The sequence below is a fragment of the Halictus rubicundus genome, chromosome 11 (genome assembly GCF_050948215.1).
Source record: "Halictus rubicundus isolate RS-2024b chromosome 11, iyHalRubi1_principal, whole genome shotgun sequence".
In the NCBI taxonomy this organism is placed as follows: domain Eukaryota; kingdom Metazoa; phylum Arthropoda; class Insecta; order Hymenoptera; family Halictidae; genus Halictus; species Halictus rubicundus.
In genome coordinates, this window is record NC_135159.1 from 3,431,837 (window position 1) to 3,458,607 (window position 26,771).

At 44.9% G+C, this 26,771-nt stretch overlaps 1 protein-coding gene across 3 annotated transcripts; it reads right to left on the reverse strand.

Annotated features, from left to right (window-relative positions):
• Positions 1-4,726: 4,726 nt before the first annotated feature.
• Positions 4,727-25,829, reverse strand: LOC143358744 (uncharacterized). Of its 3 annotated transcripts, none has more exons than XM_076796113.1 (9): positions 25,457-25,829; positions 23,022-23,417; positions 20,058-20,190; positions 8,013-8,606; positions 6,791-7,019; positions 6,661-6,709; positions 6,477-6,555; positions 6,246-6,374; positions 4,727-5,957 (listed from the first exon to the last, which is right to left on the reverse strand). In XM_076796113.1, exons 2-9 carry the CDS (start codon positions 23,079-23,081, stop codon positions 5,794-5,796), a joined length of 1,437 nt encoding a protein of 478 aa, XP_076652228.1. In that variant the 5' UTR covers positions 23,082-23,417; positions 25,457-25,829; the 3' UTR covers positions 4,727-5,793. The 3 variants fall into 3 exon arrangements, with proteins under 3 accessions (XP_076652228.1, XP_076652227.1, XP_076652230.1); XM_076796112.1 differs by having other exon boundaries at positions 6,246-6,404; positions 6,815-7,019; positions 25,457-25,827; XM_076796115.1 differs by having other exon boundaries at positions 6,246-6,395; positions 6,815-7,019; positions 25,457-25,826.
• Between the last annotated feature and the right edge of the window lie 942 nt (positions 25,830-26,771).

Below are 26,771 nucleotides of genomic sequence, written 5' to 3' on the forward strand. Positions count from 1 at the left end.
TGGAAAAGATAACGAGACATGCGAGGGTTCGCATAAATTAGGGGAGATCGGGCCAGGTTGATACATTAATTGGATTCTTTTCTTCTGTTCCTCGAGAAATGGTCCGAAATTATATTTAAAAAAAAAACAAAACGTGGGCGTAATGCTACAATGAAAGAAGATTCATTGGCACTCGGACGATCTGCAAACATAATATAATATAGATAAAATGGCAATATTAAGATATGTTACTAAAAAATAGATAGGTATCAAATAAACGGTTTATAACTTATTTTGTACGTATTTTCCTCGATGTCATGCTTGCAATGTGTGAAGGGAAAGGATATTTTAGCACAGTTCTTTTACGCAATCAAATCAAACAAAAATTGCGGAAGCGGAAAACTGAAAAATGTATCAACTAGCCCCGGTCTCCCCTATGCTAGGTGTCCGGATACTTATGGTCGGGACTGTGTCTGTATTCCGTTATTTTCATCGTGAGCGAGCTAGGGCGGGGGTGGGGTGGGTGTTCAGAACAGATTGAGGAATCGCTCGTGTCACGATAACAAGAGACACGGGGGACGAGGACGGATTAATCGCGTGTAAATTTACGCTGGAACCTGGGCGGAGGGGATGAATCGGTGCAACCGTCGCTCGGCTGAAAAACGACGGAGGAGTAGGTGGAGGAGAGACGAAAAGATAGCCGTGCGCGACTCGTCTCGAAAATAGAAACGGCTTCGTTGACACTCCGCTACAAATTGTCCGTGTCGTTATGCTCTTTGTAAAAGCCAGCGTTCTTTCTTCGACCGCCGCGTGAATTCTTCGCCGTTTTTCGCCGAAGCGAACCGTGTCGAGCCTCTTGCATGATACAAGACGTAATACGGTTTCAAGCTCCGTTTCTTCTACGGAGAATCGAAAGAATATTAGCTATCGACAGACTGCGGACTTTTATGCAAAATCAAAATTGTCCTCTTCTTTCTATCTTTGATGACCCTAACAGACTGAAAATAATAGGTCGACGAACTTAAATTCTTTGTTTGTCTGTAAATGCATAAAATCTGCAGTCCAGCGGTCAATTATTTAACCCGTGAACTGTGTTTGACGAGTATACTCGTCATGAAGAAATGGCAATATTTTGTGTCAATTCAAACAGCGGTTAATTTTTGCGACGCAACTTAGGTACACATTTTTCAAAGAGGTCGCAACAGCTAACTGGTTGAAAATTCTTAGCAGCCACTTGTAAAATCGAGCTACACAGCTAACGGGTTGAGGAAACGGTTTGTAACTTCGTTTAGCACGCGAATGAATTTTCAAAGCTGTAAATGCCGTCTGTTCATAGTGGAAACTGTAACGAATCGCGAAGAGCGAGAATCTTTACAAAAACGTAGCCACGGGGATCGCCTACTATTTTTTGTAATAGGCCTCGGCTAGGTCGGCCGTGGAATATAATTAACTGATTTTAGGTGACGCGTCCCGGAGAGTAAATGGACCGGGCCGGGATAGCGTAACATCGGTTCCTCTCGGCACGGCGTCGTCCGGGAGAATTTATTGCCGTCTGTTCCGCGCGCGGGGATTACCAGAACTCGGTCGAACGATATCTGACACACTCTCCCCTGTCTCGTCCAGTTAAAGCCACTCTAACGACCGCGTAAACGAGCCGAGTAATTTTTGAGGTGGCCAAATTTAAGGGTACTCTACACGTTCCGACTATAAAACGATCATCCACATTTTCTTCAAAGAAAACCGCCGATCGTTGCATCTCGAAACTCTGCACGCTTGCTACCCAACATCCGGAGAATCCGTTCAAATTTTGTCAAGCATTAATTTTCGCATTGTTTAACGCTACCAGCATTCGTGTCGCTGCTTACCTTCAGTGTTGAAATATTTTATATTGAAATACAACGTACCACCTTTATGAAATGTCAAAACAATGTAGCAGATGAAAATCACGAACTGTCTGAATATTATGTGTCATCGCTTGAAACAACAAAGTGTGTCAAATTAATTTAAGTATTTTCAAGTACATGAGTGTGGACGTCACATATGTGTAACGTTGAACGTGTGGAAGTTATAGCCTCCGGAAGAAGGGTAGACGCGTTGCAAGCGATATTCGATTTATGAACGTCGAGAGAGCGAACGTTTAAATAATCCAGGGTATTTGAAAAAATTGTGGATGAAGTAGAGGACCCGTTATGCGTGAGCTCTCAGGAGCGAACGAAGCGCACCAAGAGACTCGCGCGCTAGGAAGAGCCTGTGAAGCTGCTAATAGTCGCCTAAACGGTCGACACGCTTGCCCTGGCTGTCGCTATATGTCACCTCCGCCCTCTATTTACATGCCACGATGCACGTGCATGAGAAACTCGTCGCGACGGAAGCTGAGGAATTCCCCCGGCGTCTTCGGCCTCTGCGTTCAGCCTTCAGCCTTTGCTTTCGCCTCGGAGTTCGAAAAACGCGACTGATCGATCACGCCGTGTCACTTGACGGTCCCAATGTCTGTACATTAAGTTATCATTGTCATAAGCGAGAGCATTAGGCTCTTATCCGGAGTTCCCTCTGGTTTCACGCGCATCTCTGAGAATTCTTTCAAGGAAACCTATCTGGCACTATAATTTCAAGCTTGTACTTATTGTACTTGTTGACCAGTATTCCAAGAATGTACTAAAATGTTTTAAAGCGTTGACAACCGTTTCTTACGAAGTTATGCTCTGTCAAACCGGAGGGACTCCTTGACAGAATCCTAGAGGAGCTAACATGTTTGTGTGTCTTCTTAGGTGTGGACAAACTGTTCGTGTCACCGATCGTCGGGGAGAATGGTGGATTGTCCTCCGGGGTGAGCTACGACTAGTTTATTTATCGAGGGAGCCGAGGCAGTAATAGCTGAATGGCGGTCACGTTGCGCTATAAAATATTGCACCCACATCTTTGTAACTCGAGCCAGGGAACGCCGCGCCGGCTGAAACACGCCGAATGATTTACCTGACTTTCGGTGCATTCGTTCCGCTAGGAGGAGCCCGCGGCCGATGATTAATGTCCTTGTTTGCTTATTATCAAGCCTTTTTGCGCAAGCCGATCGGCATCTGACATTTATGCTTCGAGTATCGGCAGAACGGGTCTCCGAAGAAAATAATCAATAGCAGAGGTTCATGCAAAATCAAAATTGTTGGCATCGACTGCGAGAAACGGTAACCTAGACCTTCCTTAACTTCTTTAATAATTTTAATAACTTGGATATATTTCTATTCTTCATTTTTGCTAATATTTTCCTCATAAATGCATAAAGTTTCATTTTAATTCGATAATAGTCAATACAGGGAACCATTTTATTTTATCCACCAAAAATCTACGTTTCAATTTTTTTCAGGCAGATTCCACGTGAGACAAAAATCCATAAACTCGTAAAGACTGACTGCTACACATATTTAAATATCTCGAACACCGAGAGTGGTAGAGAACAACAGTTACTGGATTGTGTTGAGTAAAGTCTGTAAGAACCGCCCACTAATTACTGAAACGCAAATTCGTCGGACCAGTGTAATTAACAGGGTGCCGCCATCGTCAACCCCTCCATTCGCTCGATTCATTTATTGATCCGCTCAGACTATAATGTTTCCCGTCACCAAACACTCATGACAATCCTTTTGCAGGTCCGGCGGAGCTGATAGAAAAAGGTTTGCCACGACCTACAGCTAATGGCACCAACAGGAGCAAGAAGGGTTTGCGAGGACTGTCCTATTGGACAGATGGATCCTCCCTTCTCGTCCGACAGTCTCTCACCTGGCGGGCTCGACCAATCGCGACCCGTCTGCGCTGTCTCTCCCCGTGGACGCTCATCTTGAACGGGACACCATCGTTTTCACCTGTCTCCGCTGCAGCCAATGGTCTCTGCTCGCCTCCGGACACTCCCTTTTAGATTAGGTCTCTGGACACCTGCGTTTTGATCAAACATGGCTCCCTTTCCGAATAATTGGAAAACCGGAACCTCGAATCTTCAAATTTACGATGGTTTCAATCATGAAACAAATTTTCAAACTTTTCTCTGCTTCGCAAAAGAAAAGTACGGTCGCTTTCTCACCCGTAACATAGTGTAAACAATTTTTCCGCGAAAAACGAACAACGGATTTCGAAAGTAGAAGGTTCAAGCTTTGAAATGAGTCCAGAACGAATGTCCTACGACGATTTTTCATGAAGTTACGACACCTTGAATTTTTCAACGAAAATTTAGCAATCCTTTGAATTTGCGAATTTGGAAATCGAACTGGTTCGTTCATTTCCGTAAAAGCGCGTCGTCCGATCGAGTATCCGTCGTTCCGAGGCCCATCGAGCACGCAAGATTTATTTTGAGCGAGCGACGTGTCCCCCGATCGATTTCCAGAACGAAAAATAAAGTGCACGTGCTATTCCTGCGCTCTGATGCACGCACGGTGTTGACGCGGCGCGCACGGCCAGCCGCCTCTCTTTCCCCGGAGAATATTAAAGCCCGCCACTGCCGGGCCGTGTTTGCAAAACATCCAGGTTTGCGCAAACATCCACCGTTTTGCTTACCGTCCGCGGGACCAATGGCTACTTTTCATTCTTACGCACCGGATACTCCTTTCCGAGGCAGGAACTGGGTCGAAACTCGGAAAAAGATATTCCAAAACCATCGTCTGTGTCCACTGCCGAAGCAACATCGAGCAACATTTTCACGTCTCGTGTTGTGATGAGAATACACTCTGAAAATCAAGGTAAATGATCGACGTTCTTCTTACAATGGACGATAAATAATTCCGATTTATTTCCTTGTTCTGCTGGTAATTACAGGATCGTTAGCTGCCGGATTGTTCTCGGATTGTTACAATCTGAAGGAATCGGGGGGCCAATCGCACATCTTGGAAATGGAACCCGCGCTTCGTGTATACACTCAAGATCGGATAGATTATGTACATCGAGTTCTCGAGACTTCTGTAGCATATTATTTTGAGAGACAGAACGCAACAGTCGAACAGACCGCGCGAGACTTTGCGCAAACAGATGCGAAGAAATTAGCAGAAATGAACGAGCAAAGCCGCGCGCAGTCTGTCCGCCACACTGTTCGCTTCTACGTACTTAATATGTAGACATACACCCCCGTCCATGAATCACGGGACATCGATGAACTTGTTAAACCTTTCGTTAAACTGCTCGTAATTCTTTACAGAAATTCAGTCTTAATTTACGACGTTCCGAATCTTTTCATACGATCGATATCTCCAATTTCTAAGTCTACCATGAATATCGTGATTAAACTGCGAGTATAAAACATTAAAACGATGAGAGAAATTATCTTCAACTTATCAGCATTACCACAGGAAGAAACAAATTTTTATTTAGCTTCAGGTGCTTGAAAATGATGCAAATCACGTTTACCTTCCATAAAAATCTACAGTTTAATCATCGTCGAGACTCTCTTCACAGCAAAAGCCGGTGTCCCCTGACTTACGAACGGCAGTGTGCAATGTAGAAATGTTGCCGCGCTTAGACTACAATCGCTAACAATTAACGCATAGCTGGTTCTCGCTGAACGAACGAACATTGTCCATTAAATATCGAATACTGTGTAGCAGTCGGAAACACTGAAGACAAAGGTCTATGTAGTGGCAGAGACCGCGTCACATTTCTCCTTGGTCTCTTCAGCATCGGCTTCCGCCCCGGTGTCCCTCGCGGTACTATCGGCGAGCTTCGAACGGACTCTCCCTCTCCCCTTCTCCGGAGGCTGTTCTCCGTTTACAGTCCGTCGGTTATTGGTTGACCTTGGATCGAGTCCTCGCGACCTGGACAGGACTCTGGACCACGATTCGTTCACATGAAGCACTTGGACCGCGTCTGGAACTCCATCGGAGCGAAGCCTGTCGTGGAGACCCCGGTCGTCGGGCTGGACCCCATCATTGCCGAGGGCACGCCGACGCCGGTCACACCTGAGGTCGACACCGCGACGCTACCTGGCTCCTCCTTCACGTTCACCACTGGAACGAACAAACGGAGAGATTTGTCAGTCAGAAATTTGTTGTTGGGCGAACCTCCCTCCCGATAGGTAGCTACCTATCCTCCGATTTCGACGATTTTTGGATACCTTAAGCTAACCAATATACTAATTATGCCACAGACGCGCAAGTATCGACCAAATTCAATGTTCAGGTTGCTGTTCTACAGATTCGCCGATAACGCAATGTAGATAGACGTAACTAGGAAGTTATCCTAAGCCGAAAGACAAGGATTGTAGTCAGAGATATTGAAATTAATATAATAACTACTTTCAGGCCAATAACACCGGGCAGACATGGTCTCGGTGGAGAGGGCAGCCTCGTGTCTCCTGGCGCAGGTGGTGAAGCCGCTGCCGAAGGAGCCGCTGCCCATAGATCCTGGAGAACTCGCCGTCCCACCTGGAACATCCAGGTAATTGCCTTGAAACGCTTTGCTTGGTCGTTCAGCTTTTCAACGGGGACAAGGAGCGGGATTGGGTGCTGGCTGGAGGAGAGACTCACTTAGGGAGGTGCCAAGTTGACCGTAGCCGTTCATCGTTGGTATCTGCATCGACTGCATCGGCTGCAACTGCGGCTGCAGCTGCAAGTAGCAATTAGTTTCTATCGTTAAAGAAACCGCTCACAGGCGAATTCTAATTTCTACGGTTGGCAGGAGATCGCGGTTGAAGATCGTTCAGAAACTTACCGTTTGGCAATGACCGTAGGAGAGCTGGGACTGTTGCAGGCTCCAGGCGCTGGAATGATTCGGACAAGTTCAGAACAAGTCGGGACTGGTGAAGCGACGGGGGAAATAAGTATAACAATGAAAAATTAACCGTGAATCAACCGTAACGCCGTACCCAGTGTCGTATCTCGTGTAGGTGGACGGTGCGTACGAAGGTGGCGAGTGGCCGAACAGGCTTCTGGGTCCGAGATGGACGTGCGTGGTCGAGAAGGGCTCGCCGTAGAAGGGCGGCTTGTGATAAGGAGTGTTCCTGTAGGGTCGCTTCATGCGTCTACGCCGCCTGTAGTTGCCGTTCTCGAACATGTCCGAATACTGGGGGTCTGCGCAAAAAGGGTCCGGCATCGTTATACGGTAGGGCCCACCGCGTTACAATTAAGCGTGCATGTACAACATGCAGGGCCATATTTATGTACCATTTGATGCGTTCGCGACCAGCGCTACATACTGTGACTCCCACTAATATTCGGACGCATTTAAAAATCACATAACTTTGTCAATATGGAACTATACTACTCGATTTTTTTTTTTTTTTGAGACGTTAGAACAATTGGTTCGCTACATAACGTGAAAAAAAAGTTTGATTAAAATTGCAATTGGTCGAAATTGTAGAGAAAGTATTAAAAGTTGTGTTTTTCAACTTTTTTATATGGGCTTATATTAAAAATTTGAAAAGTACGTTTTGCACATCTGTATCAATTATACATATTCTGAACATTTCATCTAAATCGGTCAACGTTGCAATGAGCTGCGTTAGTTTAACGATGAAAACTTAGGGATGAAAGTCGCAGAATTTTGGCCTTTTCAGAGAATTTCGCCCTTATGTGATCATTTTAAAACATGTGTAGCTCGTTACAACGTTGACCGATTTTTATGAAATTCTCAGAATATGTATAATTCATACAGATCTACAAATCGTACTTTCTACATTTTCAATGTAAGTCCACATAAAAAAGTTGCAAAATACAACTTTTAGTATTTTATTTGCAATTTCGACCAATTGCAATTTTTATAAAATTTTTTCTTCGCTTTATGTAGCAAACCAATTGTGCTAACTTCTTAAGAAAATCCAAGTTGTATGGTGCAATGTTAACAAAGTTATACGATTTTTAAATGCGTCCGAATATTAGTGGGAGTCACTGTATGTGTGACGATCGCCATTTTGTATATCGCACGGGCAATGTTCGAACGAAAATGTCATGACCCTTTAATTTCGCCGAGAAACAAATGACGGCCGCGGACGCGTTAATTGGTCTATGTACAGTCTTTTTAATGGTCCGCTGTAAACGATGAAAGGCCCCTTTGCGGGGACTGACCTACGCCCCAGAAGTTGCCCTTGCCATCGGTGCCGCTGTCGCGGGCGATCTTGATGAAGCACTCGTTGAGGGACAGGTTGTGCCTGATGGAGTTCTGCCAGCCCTTCTTGTTCTTCTGGAAGTAGGGGAATCTGGTGGAGATGTACTCGTAGATCTGTTTGAGGGTCGCCCTTTTCTGTGGGCTCTCCTGTATCGCCATCGCGATCAGGGCTACGTAGCTGTACGGCGGTTTCTTGCTCGCGGAATCGTTGCTGCCGTTCTCGGTCCTGCCGGCGGACCCCGTGGCGTTCCCATTGGCCACGGTGGTGGGCACACCGTTGCTAGGTGGTGCCGATGGGGTCGAGGGATTGCTGTTGCTGGTGCTGTGCAAGGCCCCGGTCGGCGAGGAGCCCTTCTCGTCCAGGTGATGATGAGCAGAGCCGGTGGAGTGCTTCGACAAGGTCGAGGAGGGACTGTGCAGACTGTGATGGGAGTGATGGTGGCTCAGGGAGCCGTGATGGGACGCCAGACACCTCTCCAGGCTCACCGTGGTGTCCAGATCCTTCGCCGACGGGCCCACGCAACCATTCTGCATCTCCGACACGAAGCTGCTCACTGAAACGCACGTACAAAAGACTCTCCTGAACATAACGGACTGTACGCGCTATGGAGGACCTATCTACGCGACACGCAAGGTGATTCGAGTTCAACGCAAGCTCCGGGAACCTGGACAATGGCCGCTCGATCGACACCACCGCACACCAGGTTCCGAGAAACCCCGGCACCGCGGAACAATCGGATCTTTGAAAGGAATCCAGACCCCCCCCCCCTGACGACCCCCCGCGTACGATACCCGAGACGCGATAAGCTCGACGTGTTCGTCGGCTTGGAGGAATCGTGCTGCAAGATGAAATCATTCTGCAGGTTGCTCTAGGACTCCTAGCTAGGGGTACGAATCAGAAGCAAGTGGACACTCTGTTGGAGGAGTCCCAACATGGTGGAGCCTGGCTACGTTGATCACCAACGTCTTAACACGTTCGCTGCCATATCACCCATATGTGGGTGACGGAATTATTTGTCCAGGTTTTAAAATGAATTTTTATGTTAACCCTTTGCACTCGAAGCTATTTTAATTCCAAAACGAAACAATTCTTCCGACCTGGAATATTTCCCTTCTATATATATTTTTTCATGTTATACATACAGAAATGGTGCAATTTACTCGTACAATACCGAAATGTTTAGTAATTTATTAAATACGAACAAATTTAATAATGCAAAAAATATTTTGAATAATGATACAGCAATGTTTAGTGGCGCCTTACAGTCGCCATTCGAGTGCTAAGGGTTAATATATTCACTGTACCAAATTTGATTAGGATCAGTAAAATTCAAGAAAGTTGGAGGACTACTCAATATCGTACATTTAATCTTTTTCAATTTTTATTTCATTAAATAAATTACTTTGATTACATGGAATTTTTGAGGTCTCTAGTTTGGCAGTCAAAGTGTTAACGCTTTATCCATCAACCGGTTGCACTCGAAGCAATTTTAATTCCGAAATTACGACGTTTCTTTCATTGTGACATTATGCGCATAAAATTGCTTGAATATAAGAACTGCTGTGAATAATGCCACGACGATATTTCCTGACGCCTCAGAGTCACAGTGGAGGTTCTTCACCGGTATCAGGCCAGTTGCGCCCGAATACAATAGAGGTTTTGTACCAGTGTTCGCACAATTATTCCAAAATTTCGACTGATAATTTGATTTATTTTCAGGTTTCCAGTGCGCGCCAGCATGTTCTGATTAGCGGCTCTCGGTGAACGCGTTCGGAATCGCCGTGAAACAAGGAGGCACGTACTCGGAAAGGAGTATCATGCGTGCGTGCATGACTCCGAGTGTGCCCCACGGCACGTGTAACTGGAACTGAACGTAATCGGACACCGATAACACTCGCGCGCGCACGGAACATAGGGTGGAGAACTCTGCGAAACGGGGCGAGGGCAGAACAAAAGGGAATCGGACAGACGTGCGCATTTATCAGAGATTTGGAGAAATTTTCTGCGCGGCGTAGACGCCCATCGAACCGTTTCCGGAAATATTATTTCACCCCGAATTCTTCCAGATCTTTTGGACCCGGTCGAATCCAGTTTCTTGCAGGCGCATCGAACACGAATTCGAGAACATCATATTTGAAGCATAATGTATCGCGCCACGGGAAAGCTCCAGGCTGTGCACGGTTTCACAGTGGCAAGAACGGAGGAACCGTTCCCAAAACGGAAACACGATATTACGGGTAAATCGTTGCTGCTGGGCAGAGACACTTCGCTCTGCCTCGCTCAAGATAATGGAGAACCTGTTTTGAACGTGTTTGGTCCGCGAAGAACAGACGGAAACGAAAACAGAAACTTATTTCGTTCGCAAAATCGGCCGTGCGTTAATTTAGAGCTAACGGTAGATCTGGGACAGGCAAATAATTGTTTGGAAAGACTGTGTATGCATAGCTTATGTAACAGTAAATGCGCAGCCTTTTTACACAATTTTTTGATTGCTATACTCTGCATTTAATACTGCATGGGTCAATAATACATTATGGTGCATTGTGTTAATTAGCTTCTGGATTTTTATGCATTTATATGCACATTTTTGTAACACAAGAAATTCTCTATTTTTGGAACTTGCAAACGTAATTTCCGCGGCGAGTTTCTACCGGAATCGCTGCTGCAGAATCGTTTGCAACTATCGCCGTGGGATGGCTACTAGTGTTCCTTCTCGAGAAATTCCCGAGAAATTTAAATCTAGGACAATTGTTATGAATCTCATTTATTTTATAACATATCAATTCTTAAATTCTCTTAAATTCTTATTTAAAACTTTCGAAAAACTGAATACTGAGTTGAGTAATGAGTTTCTTGTTGTTATTAAAGAAGAAATATCTAAAAGAAGAGACAAGATTGTTGTATCCCTTATAAAATATCTGCATAATCCAGAGTCTGCAAAAAGATTCAGAAGATACATTTTTTTTATATAACATCCAAGGCAGATACGTATAAAATGGCAAAACAAATTCTAAGCAGACTTTTTGGAAAATATGACAATGATTCTTATGAAAATAGTGAAAAACTTTCAGATTCTCAGAACGAGGAACTATCACTGGAAAAGCAGTTAGAATTAGAAATTGCAGACAGCCTTCAAGAATTTAGTGGCAAGAGTTTAGCGGCAGAAGAAAATAAATTCCGGACTCTAACAAAGGAATTCCAAATTTTTGAGTCCACTGGAAAAAGGACGCCCAATCTTCAGCAACTTTTGGATGTTCTGTATACGATAAAGCCAACATCCACACAAAATGAAAGAAATTTTTCTACGGCTACGGATTTTGTTACAAAAAAAAAGAAGTAGATTGTCTGAATCTACATTAGACGCATTATGCTTCTTGAGAAGTCATTTCACAAGAAAAGCGTAATGTTTCACTTTATAAAAGTTTGGTAAAAGTTTCCCAATATTTTTTTATTTTATTGAGAATTCTCGAGAAATATGGTCTTGTTTCTCATTTCTCGAGAAATGAAAAATGTTGAGAAATCAGGAACACTAATGGCTACGTTTACAGATTACGCGAGTCCTCGTTCGAACGAGCGGTATCGACCGATGAAGAGGAAGAGAACGATGATAGACCAGCTAGTCCAGCGTGTCGTACACGCACGTCCTCGGTACGTGGATCCACGGTGCTAAAACAAGCAACGCGAGATCGCGATAACGTCAAACGTCGCGCCTTGCCAACACACCTGACTGCAACCGGAGATCCTTGCTACGCGACACCTACGAGGCCGCATCTGCTCTCGTCACGGGATCCCTTGTTTCGATTCGATCGACGATCGACTGATGGAAAACACTTATCGTTTGAGGAAAATTCCCCGGTACACTCGCGCAGATATAGAACGTCCGCTATCGATCACCCGGGGAGCAGAGATCGAAAGAGTTCTGTAACTTCTCATCTACAACGTAGAACGATGACGAGTTCTTGGATGTTGTAGAATATGAATGTTAAACTCGTCAAGAAGTTCCAGAGCCTACGGAAAAAATTGGAGGCCCTGTAAAACAATTCTAGACCCTGTAAAAATGCTGTATGGCCTATTAAACAATTATAGAGCCGACGAGACAAATTGTACAAAATGTTGAATGGCCTGCGAGTGGAAAAGTGGAACAAACTGGTAGGTATCTGGAAAGAATTGCAGTCACTGGAAATTCCAAGATGTGTGGCGCCCTTGTTTCGAAGCTGTAACAGCGTTTCGTAACAGTCGAAAAAATGCAGCGATCGGCTGATGCGAGAAACAGTGACATAATTCGACTTGCGAAAGTTGGCCTTCGTCGGTCGCAGGATTGCGGTGATCGTCGCCGATATTTCGCGAACGTTTCGCGAGTCTTGCAAATTCGAAATACCGAGAACCGAGTAACCAATAGGGTCACTGGGTCGAAAACTCGGTTCGGCGACGAACGAACCGCGTCTATTTAGGAGAAATTGGAAACCGGTTGCGCGTCGCGCTAACGCACAATTGCTTCGGTTTTAGGGTCAAGGATGACGTCTGCAAAGTGCATTGTCGAGAGGTCAAGTCGAAGAAAAGAGCGCGTTTGCACCAGGACGCAGGAGAAGTCTGCGATTCGCAGCCGTGATCTCATTGACGTATAGGATTTCGCTGATCGGCGCCGGATGCCGATTCCCCGCGGCACTCGCAGCATTTCAGGAATGCGAATGCCACGGTTTCTCAGCGCGTCGCGACTACCACCACGAAGACAACGGCCTTCGGCTAAGGGATCGACTTTGCTGCGACGATTTTTAGCCATCCAATAGTCCCTTGGCTGATAACGCAGCTTACGGTCTATCGCGAAGTGGAAACACCGAGCATGAGACGGACAGTCGGGGCACGTCCACCTGCGAATCCGCGAATTTTCTTTCCTCCAGAACGGAGCCGCGGCTGTTCTGCTAAACGCGAAACACCCCGTACATGTTTATAAACTGTTTGACATTGTACGAACTGCGTCGTTGATGTTTTAACAATGAACGACCACAGTACCGTACACACATCGCCAAAATGTATATACTCGAGCGCTGTGTATAGTGCACCGTGTATATTTTTATGATACTTCACGTTGTCGAGGTGAGTATAATTATAATTAGACATTATTGCACTGCATCAATTGCAAGGAACGGTAATCGTACCAAAAGTGATGAACTTCGAGACATGTATATATTTATAAAGGCATCTAAATGAATTTTTAATTAACTTTTCATTGTTTCCAATTCTGTAGGGTTAAAAATTGTGTTACCCCTCAAAATTGCAGCAGCTAGTTCTTGCGCATGAATGCATAAAATCCAATAACGAGTCCAATTACAAGTTTTCTATAAAAGATAGCGTGTGTAAATGGGCACTTATAATTAACTGTTGCGTAGGATAGGTCAGGAGGTCGGCGCACGTGTGGAGCTAATGATCCATCGGCTAATCAGCGACTTCGATTGGGGGAGAGAAGAAAGAAGAACACGTGCCACCCCTGTATACTGTTTCCCTGGAGCATGTTCGCGATCGCATGATCGCGTCGTTAACGTTGCAACGAGGCTCCCGCAGGTCAAAGGATCAAATTCCACGGAGAATATCGCGAGCATTAGAAGCGGGGAAAGATTATACCGATACATCTTTACTTTTGTTTTCGAGGGAATCGTTTAGCTGCTGTTTCTTTTTGTGGACCGTAGGTGAAACTGTCCGAAGTAACAAGCACGTCCGTAGCACGACCGGAGAAACGAAAGATACTGCGTATCAGGACGAGAAGAAGAAGAAGAAGAAGAAGAAGAATAAGAAAGAGAAAAAAGCGAATCGCGTCCCTAGAACACGCGAGGAGTAAGATGACGAGGGGAGGAACGAGGGGGAAGGTACGAGGATAAAAGAGAAACTCGAGGCAAGGGGCACAGAGGGTCATCCGAGCGACGATAGCTCATCGGTATCTTCGTTGTGAGCCAATCGTCGGCTGGTATCTCGACCTCTCTCGTCAACGTCGCCATCGCGTCGTCTTCTGCTCCTCGTTCTTCGCCGAGACCGGAAGTGCGGATGTAATTGCGCTTCTACACCGACGGGACAGCGTTCCCGAACGTCTCTCGAATTCGTCCAGCTCCACAGGGTGTTTCGACAAAGTTATACGCTTAAAATGCCCCGTTGTCCCCCATGCCAATAACCGGGGAACCCCTATCAATTTCTTTTTATAACTTCTTTAATATTTCTGTTCACCAAGATTATTATAGATTTTGTATGCTCTTCGACGATCGAGAATTAGTTTACATTGGAAGCATAAAGATACGCATTGAAACTACAAAGAGCAGCATCATTGAATATCGTAGAAAATGTTGGTCATTGACAGGAGGGTTAAACGTTACTAAACCTCAATAGAGGATCGGTAGTAGAATAAGGTCTCTAAAGTGATTTATAAAAATTGCGAGATCTCGGGGATCCGGACCGTAACTGTTTTTTATGTAACATAAACATGGTTTATGCATGGCGATTCTAGCGTGAGGCATAGGACCGTAACAGGTTCGTCGAAGCACCCCGTGCAAGAAACGCCTCTCGTCGGTGTTTGCTCCTTATCGCGACGAGTACGTTATCGTGTTTACTATAGCCGAGGCGATGTTTTGCAAACGAGAAGAACGATCCAAAAACAGAAATCGCGGGAATTACCTAACGAGGAACGATAGGCGATAATTAGAACAAGGGGCCCGACCGTTTTCTCGGCGCTTGGTTCGTCGCCATCAGCTTTATCGCGAATCTCCTCTGTTCCCGCCTCTCGTTTCGCAGCGAAGAGCCCGTCGCCTTGTTATCGTCGCGTTTATCGGGGCCACTGCAACGTAATTAGCAGAGGAGGCCCGGGTCGAGAAGATCTGCTTTCCAAAAATATTTTCATCCTCGTCCCTCTCGAAAAATTCATATGGAAACACTCGGGGGACCATTAATCCTTTCCGGTCCTATGTAGAATCTAATTCGAGTTATTTTACCAATTTACAGTGCACTCATCAGTAATGCCACAGTTTCATGGTATTTCATGGTAGTTCTATTCTATGTAGGCTAGAAAAGCTACATCTGGGAGTATAATTTAATTATGAAACAAGTTTTAAAATAAAAGAGACGAAACAATTTGGACAGCAAAGGGTTGAAGGAAACAAACAGGAGCCCGTGGAGTGCAGCGAACATGTCCTTTGTTTATCTTGATCACGAGATGGTCCACAGTGTGCAATATTGCCCAAAAGCTGGCCATTGAAAATACTAGAATATTAAAAACCTTTCTAAAAATACCGTGTACTATGGTTTTTGAGCTCGCTGATCACGAATTTAATGTTAAATTAACATTTCAATTAACCGTTCGTGAAGAAAAAATTAAACTTTTATAAAAAAAATTACTTTATATATTTATGTAAGAATATAAACGTTTTTCTATCTATGAACACTTGTTTGAACATCACTGTTTTAAATAAATGTTCATACATTTTAAAAAAAGTTTATATTCTTATAATCGTAAAGTGTACAAAACAAATCAACAAAATGATAAATACTTTCTTAAATCTGTTTGTCTTTAGTATGTTTCATCCTGAGAATCAGAATTAATACATTGATTTTCTACTGATACATCCGTTAGTAGTTGTTAAACTTCAGATGGTATTTTTTTCTAAGAGATTTTATGGTGAATATCACTCAGTGGAATTTATGGATCCGAATGAACCATCATCCTAAGAAATATGTCCTCATTTTTTTTAATTCGTAACATCTTTCAACCATGTTGAGCACTGTATTTTTTAAATAATTTGTTTTAAGTTTCCAGAACTTCTTCTGAATAGGCATCAATCGGTAAGATGCAGTTTTTGACTACTGATGGTCCATGCATCAAAATCTTATGTACTGATGTGTAACAATAAGAATAATTTTGCCGTATCGATACAATATTTTTCGAATGATTTATAATTAACACACTTGGGGCGTTTTGAACAACTCAACGTTCAGTAACAAAGATTTATTTGAAACTCGTGATCAACGACTGTAAAAATCTCCATATAGGATGCATTGAATAGTACAGATGTTTTATTGTAAACATTAAAAGTAAACATAAAATTGCATAAGTTTCCTTATTTATTAGGTTGAGGATGCCTTTTCAATAGCAACATAGCTTTTTAAAATGTTTATATATCGATATCGATTTGTCAATTTTTATTAAGAAGTAACCAAATTATTATTATACATATATTGTTAAATATATAGGAATTAGACTCCAGGAGTAGTATTGTTTGTACAATATACTCATTAGTGAAATCCGATCGCAAGCACACAATCGTATTGATATCCTGCTGTCTAGCATTTAAAACTAAAACATTAATTTCTGTTTATGGCGCAAACATGCACAAGATTTTCTCTTAGGATATTGTTTCAGACATATTCACAAATACTTCCCATGCAAAACGAGCATGTGTTTTTGTGTTTCTTTTTTGTTATTCACGATGAAAGTCGGATGAAATGATCTTTCTTTATGAAACCGTACATTTTAAACTATATGTATACATGCTCATCCATAGTCACAAAAGTAATTTTAACATTAAAATTGCATTATTTAGTCACCAAAGAACAATTTTCAATAACAAAATTATACTCCAAAGTGTACAAATTTAACACAACATGAAAAAATAAGCATCACAGTTGACAGTATTTGAATAAAGGAAGGTTCTTTGTATTAGAACTAAAGATATAATTTAGCAATGTTGAAATTCATTTTTGAAGGTAATTTTTATTGTTCCTTATAGTTTGAACTGTTACTTAACGACATCACAACTCAAAGGAACAATATTCGTTACTGTCCTGTAAAATTGTCCTATGTACAGCTTTTGGGCATTTTTGCACACTATGCGGTCTAGCGTTAGGTCAGGGAATCGTTCCTCCTGTTCTCCGAGTTGGAACGGTTGCAGACCGTTCAGGGGACCCGCGGAATCACGGCACGTCCTCAATGATTCTGGTCCACGATTGCTTTATCTTACCAGCTATAGATTAGTGCGAAGCGGTGCCCTTGTTTACTAGAAATCTATTTTAACGCGACGATTACATCCACGGCCTGATTTCAGCATAAATAAGCAGGGTCACGATATCTTGAAGAGTGACGCGCGACTCGCTCCGTCATCCTCTTCTCGCGGGCACATTCCGGCTATCCTGGAACGATTTTCGAAGCTACAGTCCCTCTGCGAGCAGCTAAACTAACACCCCAGGACTCGACTAACTCATTCCTCTTCAGGAAAGTCTAAGAGGTTGCTAATGACTCTGGGCTGCGGATTTCGGTGTAAGTACATCGCAAAGTTGAATTGGTACTTGACGATTCAGCTGAATATTGAAGAAACATTTTAAGATCACGACTCTTTCAGAAGCTACAGTCAATTTTGGCTATTTCTAACGTCGGAAGGACGAGTGCCCTGGAAGCCGAAGAGGACCGACGAGGGACGTCAAAGTTGCTGAAACAGGCAGTTTAGACGCCGCCGTGCAATATACGCGATTAGGGCAGCATTTCGCTCGATAATCCCCGGGATCTATAATTAGACGTGTCCGGCTGTATTTCGCGTTAGGCTTATCGCGAGGCAGTTTATTCGGCCGATAAATCGCGGCCGGCGGCTAAGCGGCTGTGCGAACTATGACGCGAATGTGGACCGCAAACCGTGACCGCCATACACAGACTCGAGAGCCATCGGGATGAGAAGCCTTTAAAGTCCCCGAGGGCCGAGGCACGCGAACGTATAAATACGATTCGGTGGGCTCTCACTCTCGTTTTTAAAAGGAGGAGAATCTTCCTAACCGCGGTGGATGGCGTTGTCGTTGGCCGATATATCAGAGGCCCGGTTGGCTGAATCCCGGCGAGCCTTCCCGGATTAGCGGCCATAACTCTCGCCCGGGGAGCACTCCGAACCGCCGATTTCGAAAACACGGGACTCGGACTCGGTCTTGTTGCTCCTGCAAAGAATTCCGGACCGCCGACCACCCTGCCTCCTATCGTTCCTATGCGAATTTCCTTTTGGAAACGGCGTTTCGCTAGAATACCAGATGGAACTTCGCTGTAGCCTGTCTACAGAAAGCGGAGCTCTGGCTCTTCAGCTTCCACCGCTGTCTATTTTGCTGGGATCGCTACAATGTTGGCTAGAAATCGAATCGCGCGAAGCAATCGGGACTGTCGAAGCGTTCAAACCGGGTTCGAGACTGTCCTCGATCTTGCAAAGACTTTCTGTATTAAGGGCCCGGGATAGTCACGTGACTTTTTAATTAATAATTTCCATTCACGGCCTTCAGACACAGACTTAAGAACCGCCTTGGTCTTGATCCGACGGGTCTCAAGTCTGTGACTAAACTTGTCACATTTTTTGCTCTGTATTATCGATATTACGAATTCTGACGCCAGAAACGCGCTTCAAGTTTTTGGTTTTATTTCGCAGAGAATCAAGACAAAATATAGCTGAATTTGTAGCTGGAGATATTTTCTAGTGCGCGCTGCTCTCGATTTCATCCGGAAAACTCATCCAATGGCATAAAATCTATAATGGCATAGGATATGGCATAAAAATGCTTGGATTCCACGGCAAGCGTCATCGTCAATTTTTGGCCTACTTCTAACGCTTATATTACCAAATATCTGCATAATCTCGGCAGCTTCTGACCAGCGCGCACTAGATTGAACCTTCCTCTTTCGAATGAGCCCTTTATCCAGCGACAAAATATTCTCATATAAGGACGAAAACTTGCGGCGCGTAAAACCATTTTTTGACGGTAATGTAGTCACTCTACCTTATCGCGAATCTACAAAGATTCTTTGGAAGGTATATTGCAAAGGATTGAATAATCCCGAGACCAGTATTATTAAGATTATAAGTTATAATCGAATGTATTGAAGTTGAAGTTGCTCGGGTACTGATACCCGTTAGCATTCCTTTCAGGGGACAGTGTCACCAGAATTTTTAGGGGAGGGCGAGAGGGGGGAGGGTACACAGATACCGATAGAGGCTTCTAGGGTTACGCACTGCCCGGTCGGATTAATTGTGTCCGGTGCCGGTGGTATCTGTGATTCAGCGGCCGTTCAGCGATTAGCGAATAAGAAAATCTAGTAATACGAGACCGTGCAAGCAAGCGAGCGACTGCTTCCCTTTCGTCGGGCTGCTATCGCTGCTCTTTGAATGTTACCCCGTGGGTTGGTGTATACACGATAACGCCGGGACTGTTCACCACCAATCTCTTCGATCAATCTCCGATCGGTGGACCATGTTTTCCCTTCATCGTTGCCGGGAAGTAAAATTTGTGAGCTGAACTGATTGACTCTAGCAAACGAAAAGCGGTTACGCCAGAGTTCATGAGATTTCAATTGCTAAATTGTTCTGGTAGTTTATAAAGGTGGTGCTTGCGCCTATAACGTTATAATTATAACAATCGGAGTCGACCGGTTCGGCCCCGGGGTTTACGGAAGCCGAGGGACACCCGATCCGGGTGGTTTTCATCGAAAGCGAGGCTCGCCGTCGAAGACGTGTCGGTGACAACCCCTGGAGGAGCGTAATCGCGGCAGAGAATGTAACTAAACGACGCGTGGAAAGATCAGGACGCAGCCTCCCGCGGTATATCATTCCGTGGCTGCCTCTCTCTCTCTCTCTGTCTCTCTTTCTCTCCCCCGTTCGACGCCACTTTCTTTCCCCGTTCTTCAGCTTCGTTTTTCTCCGGCGACAACCCGCCCCCACCATCCCTCGCGCGCGCGTTTCACAGTCTCTCTTTTCATCTGTTCTGCCCGCGCTCCCCTCCCGGCTTGTCGGCCGCGAGAACAGTTTTGTATTATTAGAACACGCGGGTATGTATTCGGCCACCACGAAAACACCAAGGAATCATTGGTCCGTGTCGTGACGGTGGCGAGATATCCTGATCGCGTGACGTCAAACGAATTTTCGGAGCGGTCGCTCTTTTCGACGAGACTCAACCCGTGGTCTTGTCTTATGCTCTTCGCAGGTTCGATGGAAAGAGAACAGGAGCTTACCTTGATGAAGAGAGGGCAGAGGAGACGGGGGAGACACCTGGAAAGGCTCCTGCTTGATCTTCAGGGCATGAAGAGAGTCCCGCATGCCGCACAGATCCATCACCTCCAAGCCACCATTACCCTGCTGCAGCTCCTGAAAGAATTCCCATGATCAATCCGATGCTATTTTCGCTCCAAAATCGAACGTTTCTAAACGATTCTAAATCTTTTCGTTCTATCAGATTCTTTTCAATGTAGAAAATATTTTGTTTAAATTCTTAACAAGATTCTTAACAATGTAGAAAATATTTTGAATAGTGGTAGCAATTTTTAATGGCGCCTCAGAGTCATCTTCGAGCGCGAAGGGCTAATAATGAACCAGAGCTTTAACCAGTTAGCTGTTGCGACCTCTTTAAAAAATGTGTACCTAAGTTGCGTCGCAAAAATTAACCGCTGTTTGAATTATAGCTGTTTTCACGAGTATACTCGTCATGACACAAAATATTGCCATTTCTTCGTGACGAGTATACTCGTCAAACACAGTTAACTGGTTAAAATTCAAGTATATTTCAACTTTCAATGAGTTTAACACATTGATGACAATGTAATGGCAGGAATGGTACTCCGAATATTTTCATATGCTTTCACCATCCTACGTTAGATCACATAGATATTCTGCGTACTCGTATAAAACTGGTTGCAGAACGAGGTGGATGCTGAAGACGACTGAAGCCTCTGTAATTCCTACAAGTGCACACAGTTCCTTATTAAAAACCAGTTCTAATCGGTTTCTTTTGGGCGATTCCTGAGGAGGGTCGCAAGAGGAGGACCGAGGTTGACGAAGAAAGGTGAACGAACCAGAGGCACCATCCGAAGTGGTTGGTGGACCAAGAGTCGTTCTGGCTCGGAGCTCGCGATGTTTGAAGTGCCGTCGCCGGAAGCTTACAAACACCGGGCCGGTGTTGTGACATCGCATTATGCCAGGCGAAACTTACGATCTCTCTAGATCGTTAATTCGCGATCCGGCTTTACGACGTCTAGTTTTCGTCTGTGTACTTCACGCGGAACAACCGGTCAACCCGAGAAATTCGTTTCGCCCCCTCTGCGACACCTTTCCTTAATCGGACGATATCTCTAAAATTTCGACCATTCTCGAGAACGCTGAGGAAGCCTCGGGGACCAATTCTCTGACGCCTCCAGGACTTAAAAATTATCCATAGAAGAGTTGTAAATAATTTAGGAAACAGTCTTGCGTTCTATTCTATTGAGAATAATGTTAACGTTATTGTACTGAGTGTAGCGAAATTAGCATTTGCAAAATGCAAAGAGGTTGGCAGATTGCTATCGATATCAGAAGTCTTAACAAAGCGTTAACGGAACGATTTTTCTTGCAGAGATCAAAGAACTTCGAAGGGGATATTCAGAGGGCTCCTGAATATTGCAAATAGTCCTTCAGTGCTCGTAGGTAGCAGGACAAGTCGAAGAAAAAGCTGAAGGGACGTGTCACTGACCGACCGCTGGAGCATCCAAATCCGAAATTCACCCTAAATCTGAATTCCAGAAGCGCGGCAAAGAATGCAACAAGCTCGGACCACCGTTCGCGCGATCGTAGAACTGCATCAACAGGCTGACACTGAAGAACGTCCTCGAAGGAGCTTTCGAGAACACGTGGCCGGCTCGTTAATTCAACAGGACAGCCATTAAATTAAGCCCGATCCTATCTCAACGCTAGCTTTGAACTCTCCTCGAGAACGAACAAGAATAACAAGAAGGAGAAGAAGAAGAAGAAGAAGAAGACGAAGTCCTTCAGAGTGTATCCGACGGTGCAGACACACCGACGTGCAACAGCTAGGACGGATCGACGACGCGTGTCTTATCGACTGCTTAATTAACACTTGGTTCTAAAGTCATTTTATGGCGGATTAACACCTTGAGAGATAGCTCGGTCGATGTACGGGGAGCAAAGCGATTTTATGGCGAACTTGTTCCATCTAGATCTAATACAACCACTTCACAACGATCACATCGACTTTATAGCAAGTTAGCTACACTATAAATGAGAATGCCGTTAATGTCAGAGTAGTCAAACTGATTTTACAACGAGTTTATTCCGTCTAGAGCTGGTTCAGCCACTTTGCAGCGGCCATGGCGACTTTATAGGAAATTAGTAATTAATTTACACTGTAAAAGAGAGCGCAGTCACTGTAAAGGGGCCAAAGTGATTTTACACCGATCTAGCCAGTTTACAGCGACTTCAATCTACTCGTAAAGACGGCTTAGCCAACGTGGAGTGTCCAAAGTGATTTTATAGCAAAGTTGGTCTCTTTATAGCTAATCTAGCCATTGTCATCGACCATGGTAACTAGTTACACCGTAATATGTAGCTCGGTCAATGTCCCATTGTCATTTTATAGCGAGGTTGTTCCGCCCAGAGCTAGACCAGCCACTTTACGCGACGGCGCAGGTTCAGCTGGTGATGGATAAACGTAACGCGAGATCCTATCGATTTTTCGGCGAGCAACCGAACACCTACGACACTGAATCTCCGGTTCGTTCATTCATAAGCCGAACAAGCCACCGATGCCCGCATCGATCGAAACCACGGACAGAGATCGCTACGCGCTCGGAATCGGCCGTGACGCAGAAGACGTAGAATCGGACTTATTGCGAAATTTTCGAGGTCGCGACCCGCGCTTTTTCTCGTTTTCTTTTTTCCTCTTTCGTGGCCGGTTCGCTCCGCGCTCGCGATAAGCGTCGCGAGTCACGTTTTATCGGACGTTTGACGAGCGACGGACGCGATCCGCGGCGAAAGAGACGAAAAACCGAGGAAATTCCGAAAAATCGCGGCTTCTGTTTCGCTGTTGATACGCGGCATGTCCGAACCCCTTGCGATTTAATTTCTTTGAACAGTTGTACCGTACGAAACGGGTTGACGGCAAGGGTTTGATCGTCGTAGGTCCAGGGCCCGCAAGTGTTCACACTCACCCCCGCAACTGGAATAACGTGCGACACCATCCTCGTCTTCTCCAGGCCTTCGTGATTCATAAAACCGTCGCTCGAAGCCGCATTTACACAACACTGATCGATCCCTCGGCTTCCCTCGGCTCCGACGATCCAGCTACCGTTCTTTCGGAACACTCACACTTTTTTCCGTTTTTTTTTTTATTTTCTTATTACCAGGACGATTAGAATCGATCCGGTTCACTGTTCAGCACTGTCGCCAGGTAACGCACAGCTGCGACGATTGGTCTTACATCTTCAGGAACTTGTATCGTCGCACAGAAACAAACGCTTCACGTCGGAACGATTAACAAAACCGGGAACGCTGGGATCTCGCTTTTATACCCTCTCTCTCTCTCTCTCTCTCGCTCTCTGGACGATCTGTAATAGAAAAACGGATTCAATTAGAGGACCATTGGATTTTTCTCAGTTTGCCAATTGGTAAACTTTGCTCTAGCTAAATTCTTGTTTCGCTTTTAGAAAATTCGATGAACCAAAAACTTAGCTCAGTTGCGGGACTGTTAAAGCTCTTTGGGGCTAGGTGGGTTAAAAACTATCCCACCTTTTGCTTAGCTTTTCATGCATGGTGGGATATATTTTGACCCACCTCGAAAACTTGAAGTTACCCATAGTCACACAGTTTAATATCTTATTGAAACTTTTTCATTCAGTTGGCAATGCTATGCACCAACGGTAGATAATTGAACAAAACAAATGTATTCAAATCAAAACGCATCAGTAGGTTGCGTGTGCTGCTGTGATTAAGGTTGGCGCATAGTTCGACGCAGTGAATTCGCAAAATTCTGTGCAACTAAGGTTTTTATTTTCTTTAAAAGCGCGTGCCTTAAAGAGTTCAATGACTTTTCGTTTGACTTTGCAGGGCCCCGTGCTACGAGAACGAACGTGTCCCGAAAGCCACCCCTGATCAGTATCCCTGATACTTTTCGAAAGAAAATTCGGGGCGACCTCGAGAGCGAAAGAATCGCCGTGTTTGACACCGTGAGGGATCGATGACGAGCGAGCAACAGCTGAACACTTTAGCCGTGCGAGAGAACGAGGAAAGAGGGACCCGATCCCGGCGGAGTCGTTGAGACTTCCGGCGGCCGCCGACAGAGAATCCTCCAGAGAATATCTCTCGTAAATTTCGACAATTGAGCGAGGGTGAGCACGCGTAAGCGGCCCGTCAAACACAGCTATTTTTGGGCCTTCTGCCCATTAGCTGGCACTAATGTTACGCGATCGGGGGCCCGGTCTATTAACGAGAAATTATTTATGCGATCCTCGGTTCAATAGGCAGCTCTCAGTCTTTCTTGAACTGCGCCCCACCGACCCTTCTCCCGTGTTTTGTTGTTCTGAACTGGAGTCACTGTAAATCTTAGACGAAGCAGGCTGCTTGAAAATTATGGAAATGGCTCGAACAATTTGCTATGCATTACTGAATACTAATATTCGAGGTATTCTTTGAAAAAAAAAATTAACAGGGACTGTTTTGTACACAATTAATCGATCAAACTGAAGAATTAGAATAGCGAGTCAGGGAACGAATGTGAATTACATTGGACAGAGTTTTGATTAGAATTTCGTGCAACCACTGATTCGGATGAACTATCGGTCCCGGTGCTGATACTGGAATTAATTAATCGTTGCCACTGAAATCGACAACCCGGCCGTTCTTTTGACGTAATTAAGAAAACTCGTTATCTTGTTCGCGGCAGGAGGAAGAAGCCATTTATCTCGTTGTTTACTAAACACCGCGTCTCGGGTTCGTAGAATCGCCGAACGAAGTTTACAAACTCGCCAGCGACCCAGCCTTCTAGATATTTAAATAATACACAAAATCGCTGCGCGCCTCTCTCCTTTTATTTTTGTTCCGGCTACGATATAGTAAACCATCTTCATTCATGACGCAGGCTCGTTCGCGTCCCTACGTATCTTATTCTCTCAACGTAGCATGTCCTCGAGGAGTTAATTTCTAATTCCACTTACTACAGACAAATCTTATGAAGAAATGTGACTGTCGACGAAACTGGACAAGACATTCGAGAAAAATGATCCAAAGGATTGCCTCGAACTAACAAAGTCTTCTGTTTCAGATTGAGGAACCTCCAAATCAATCTCGAGGAAAAATCAAATGAAAGATCAAGAATTATAGCACAGTGTTGGATCCCGAGCGACTCAGACACACAAAAGTGTTTGTACGCAATTTCACTTGTCTTGTCTATGAACACAAACAATATTAAATTAAACGAATTATATTATTGCGTACAAAAACTTGTTCAGGCCACTGTACGTTCCTACCTACAATTGCAATTAATTTAGTAACCGATTGCTAATTACGCCGTTCTCTTTTAGAGACAAAGAGACAAAGAACCAGCGCAAGAAGAGGATCCTCGGCTTCTTGTAATCTTTGAAGGAAATACCTGTGCAACGTTGCCGATGATTCCTGCAGGATTTCAGCCCAGTCTCGGCACTCGATGGAACAGCACTTTGCAAAGTGAATCCTCGCAGAGGACCGTTGATCCTTCCGGTGTTGATCTCTTCAGGAAAGCAACTTCGCGGTTCCGGGCAGCTTAGAATTCCAAGCACGAGGAACAAAGAGAGTGTGAGGGTCACTTAGGCATCCGGATACCGCGGTAACGCCTTTGTCTTCGACTCCAGGATAACCGATGATCGATGATCGCGAGGGACGAGCGGAGACCTCGAGGAACACGCGTCGGTAGAGGAAAGCCAGCCAAGATTGAGACTGATTGAGACCGTTCCGAACGAGCTAGCGAGCGATTCGGAGTGGGTGGAGGCGCGCGAAGGCGGAGTTACGCTGCTCGAGAGAGCCGGCCAACTTATCGACGCCCTCCTACTCTTCTGGTTCGCGGCTCTCTGATGACTCTCCGCCTCTTCTGCCTCTCGACCGAAAACTGCCCGACCGAATCCTCCGATCCGTGTCCCCGGCGACCAACTTCGGAGCTGCTCTCGCAAGACCTTCCGCGGAAATGTCGAACGAATATGCTTCCGAAGTTTTTGCGGGCCCCTCTGGCCCTTCAACTGGGCCCAGGGGCTCGGCAAAAGTAGCTTAAAGTACCGTCCGATTTATTTAGTTCGAGTTCACAGCCCAGAAATGGACTCGGTTCACAAATTTTTACAATTTATCTATTCTCATACCGCTCGCATATTCGCACTTGCATACATCTCATTTATCACTATACAATATCCCGTGTCTATCTCTGGCTTATCTAACATTCCTGATGATTTTACGCTAATTTTCTATAAATCTAAGTCAGTTTATCAAAATCTGTTCTAGAAAATCTATTCTAATATTCTAGAAAATCTCTATTTTAGACAGAAATCTTTGCTTAAACACGATTCAGGTTTGCACAAGGTGCTTGTGAATTCTGGCCCGCACGTTTTGCAAAGTAACAGTGATCTCAATTTTGCAGGTCGAGCAAGGTGTTGGGACACAGCAGAACAATCTGGGACTGGTCTCGACTCGCGGCTAGGGATGGTTTTGTAGGTCAGTCGATCGTGGTACCGGTGCAAAACGACGCAAGCCATCGGGATTATGTAAGCGAGCTCAGGTGACCATTGGGAAATCGCTGGATCGTTAGGCAACGATTATTCTGCGCGATAATCATTAGCTGGAACGATCGGTCGGGAATTAAGGTCACGAAACGCGGCGAGGGACGTCGATGAATCCAGGTGAGCCCTGTTTCGCCATCACTACGAGTGGCCTGAATTACCGCC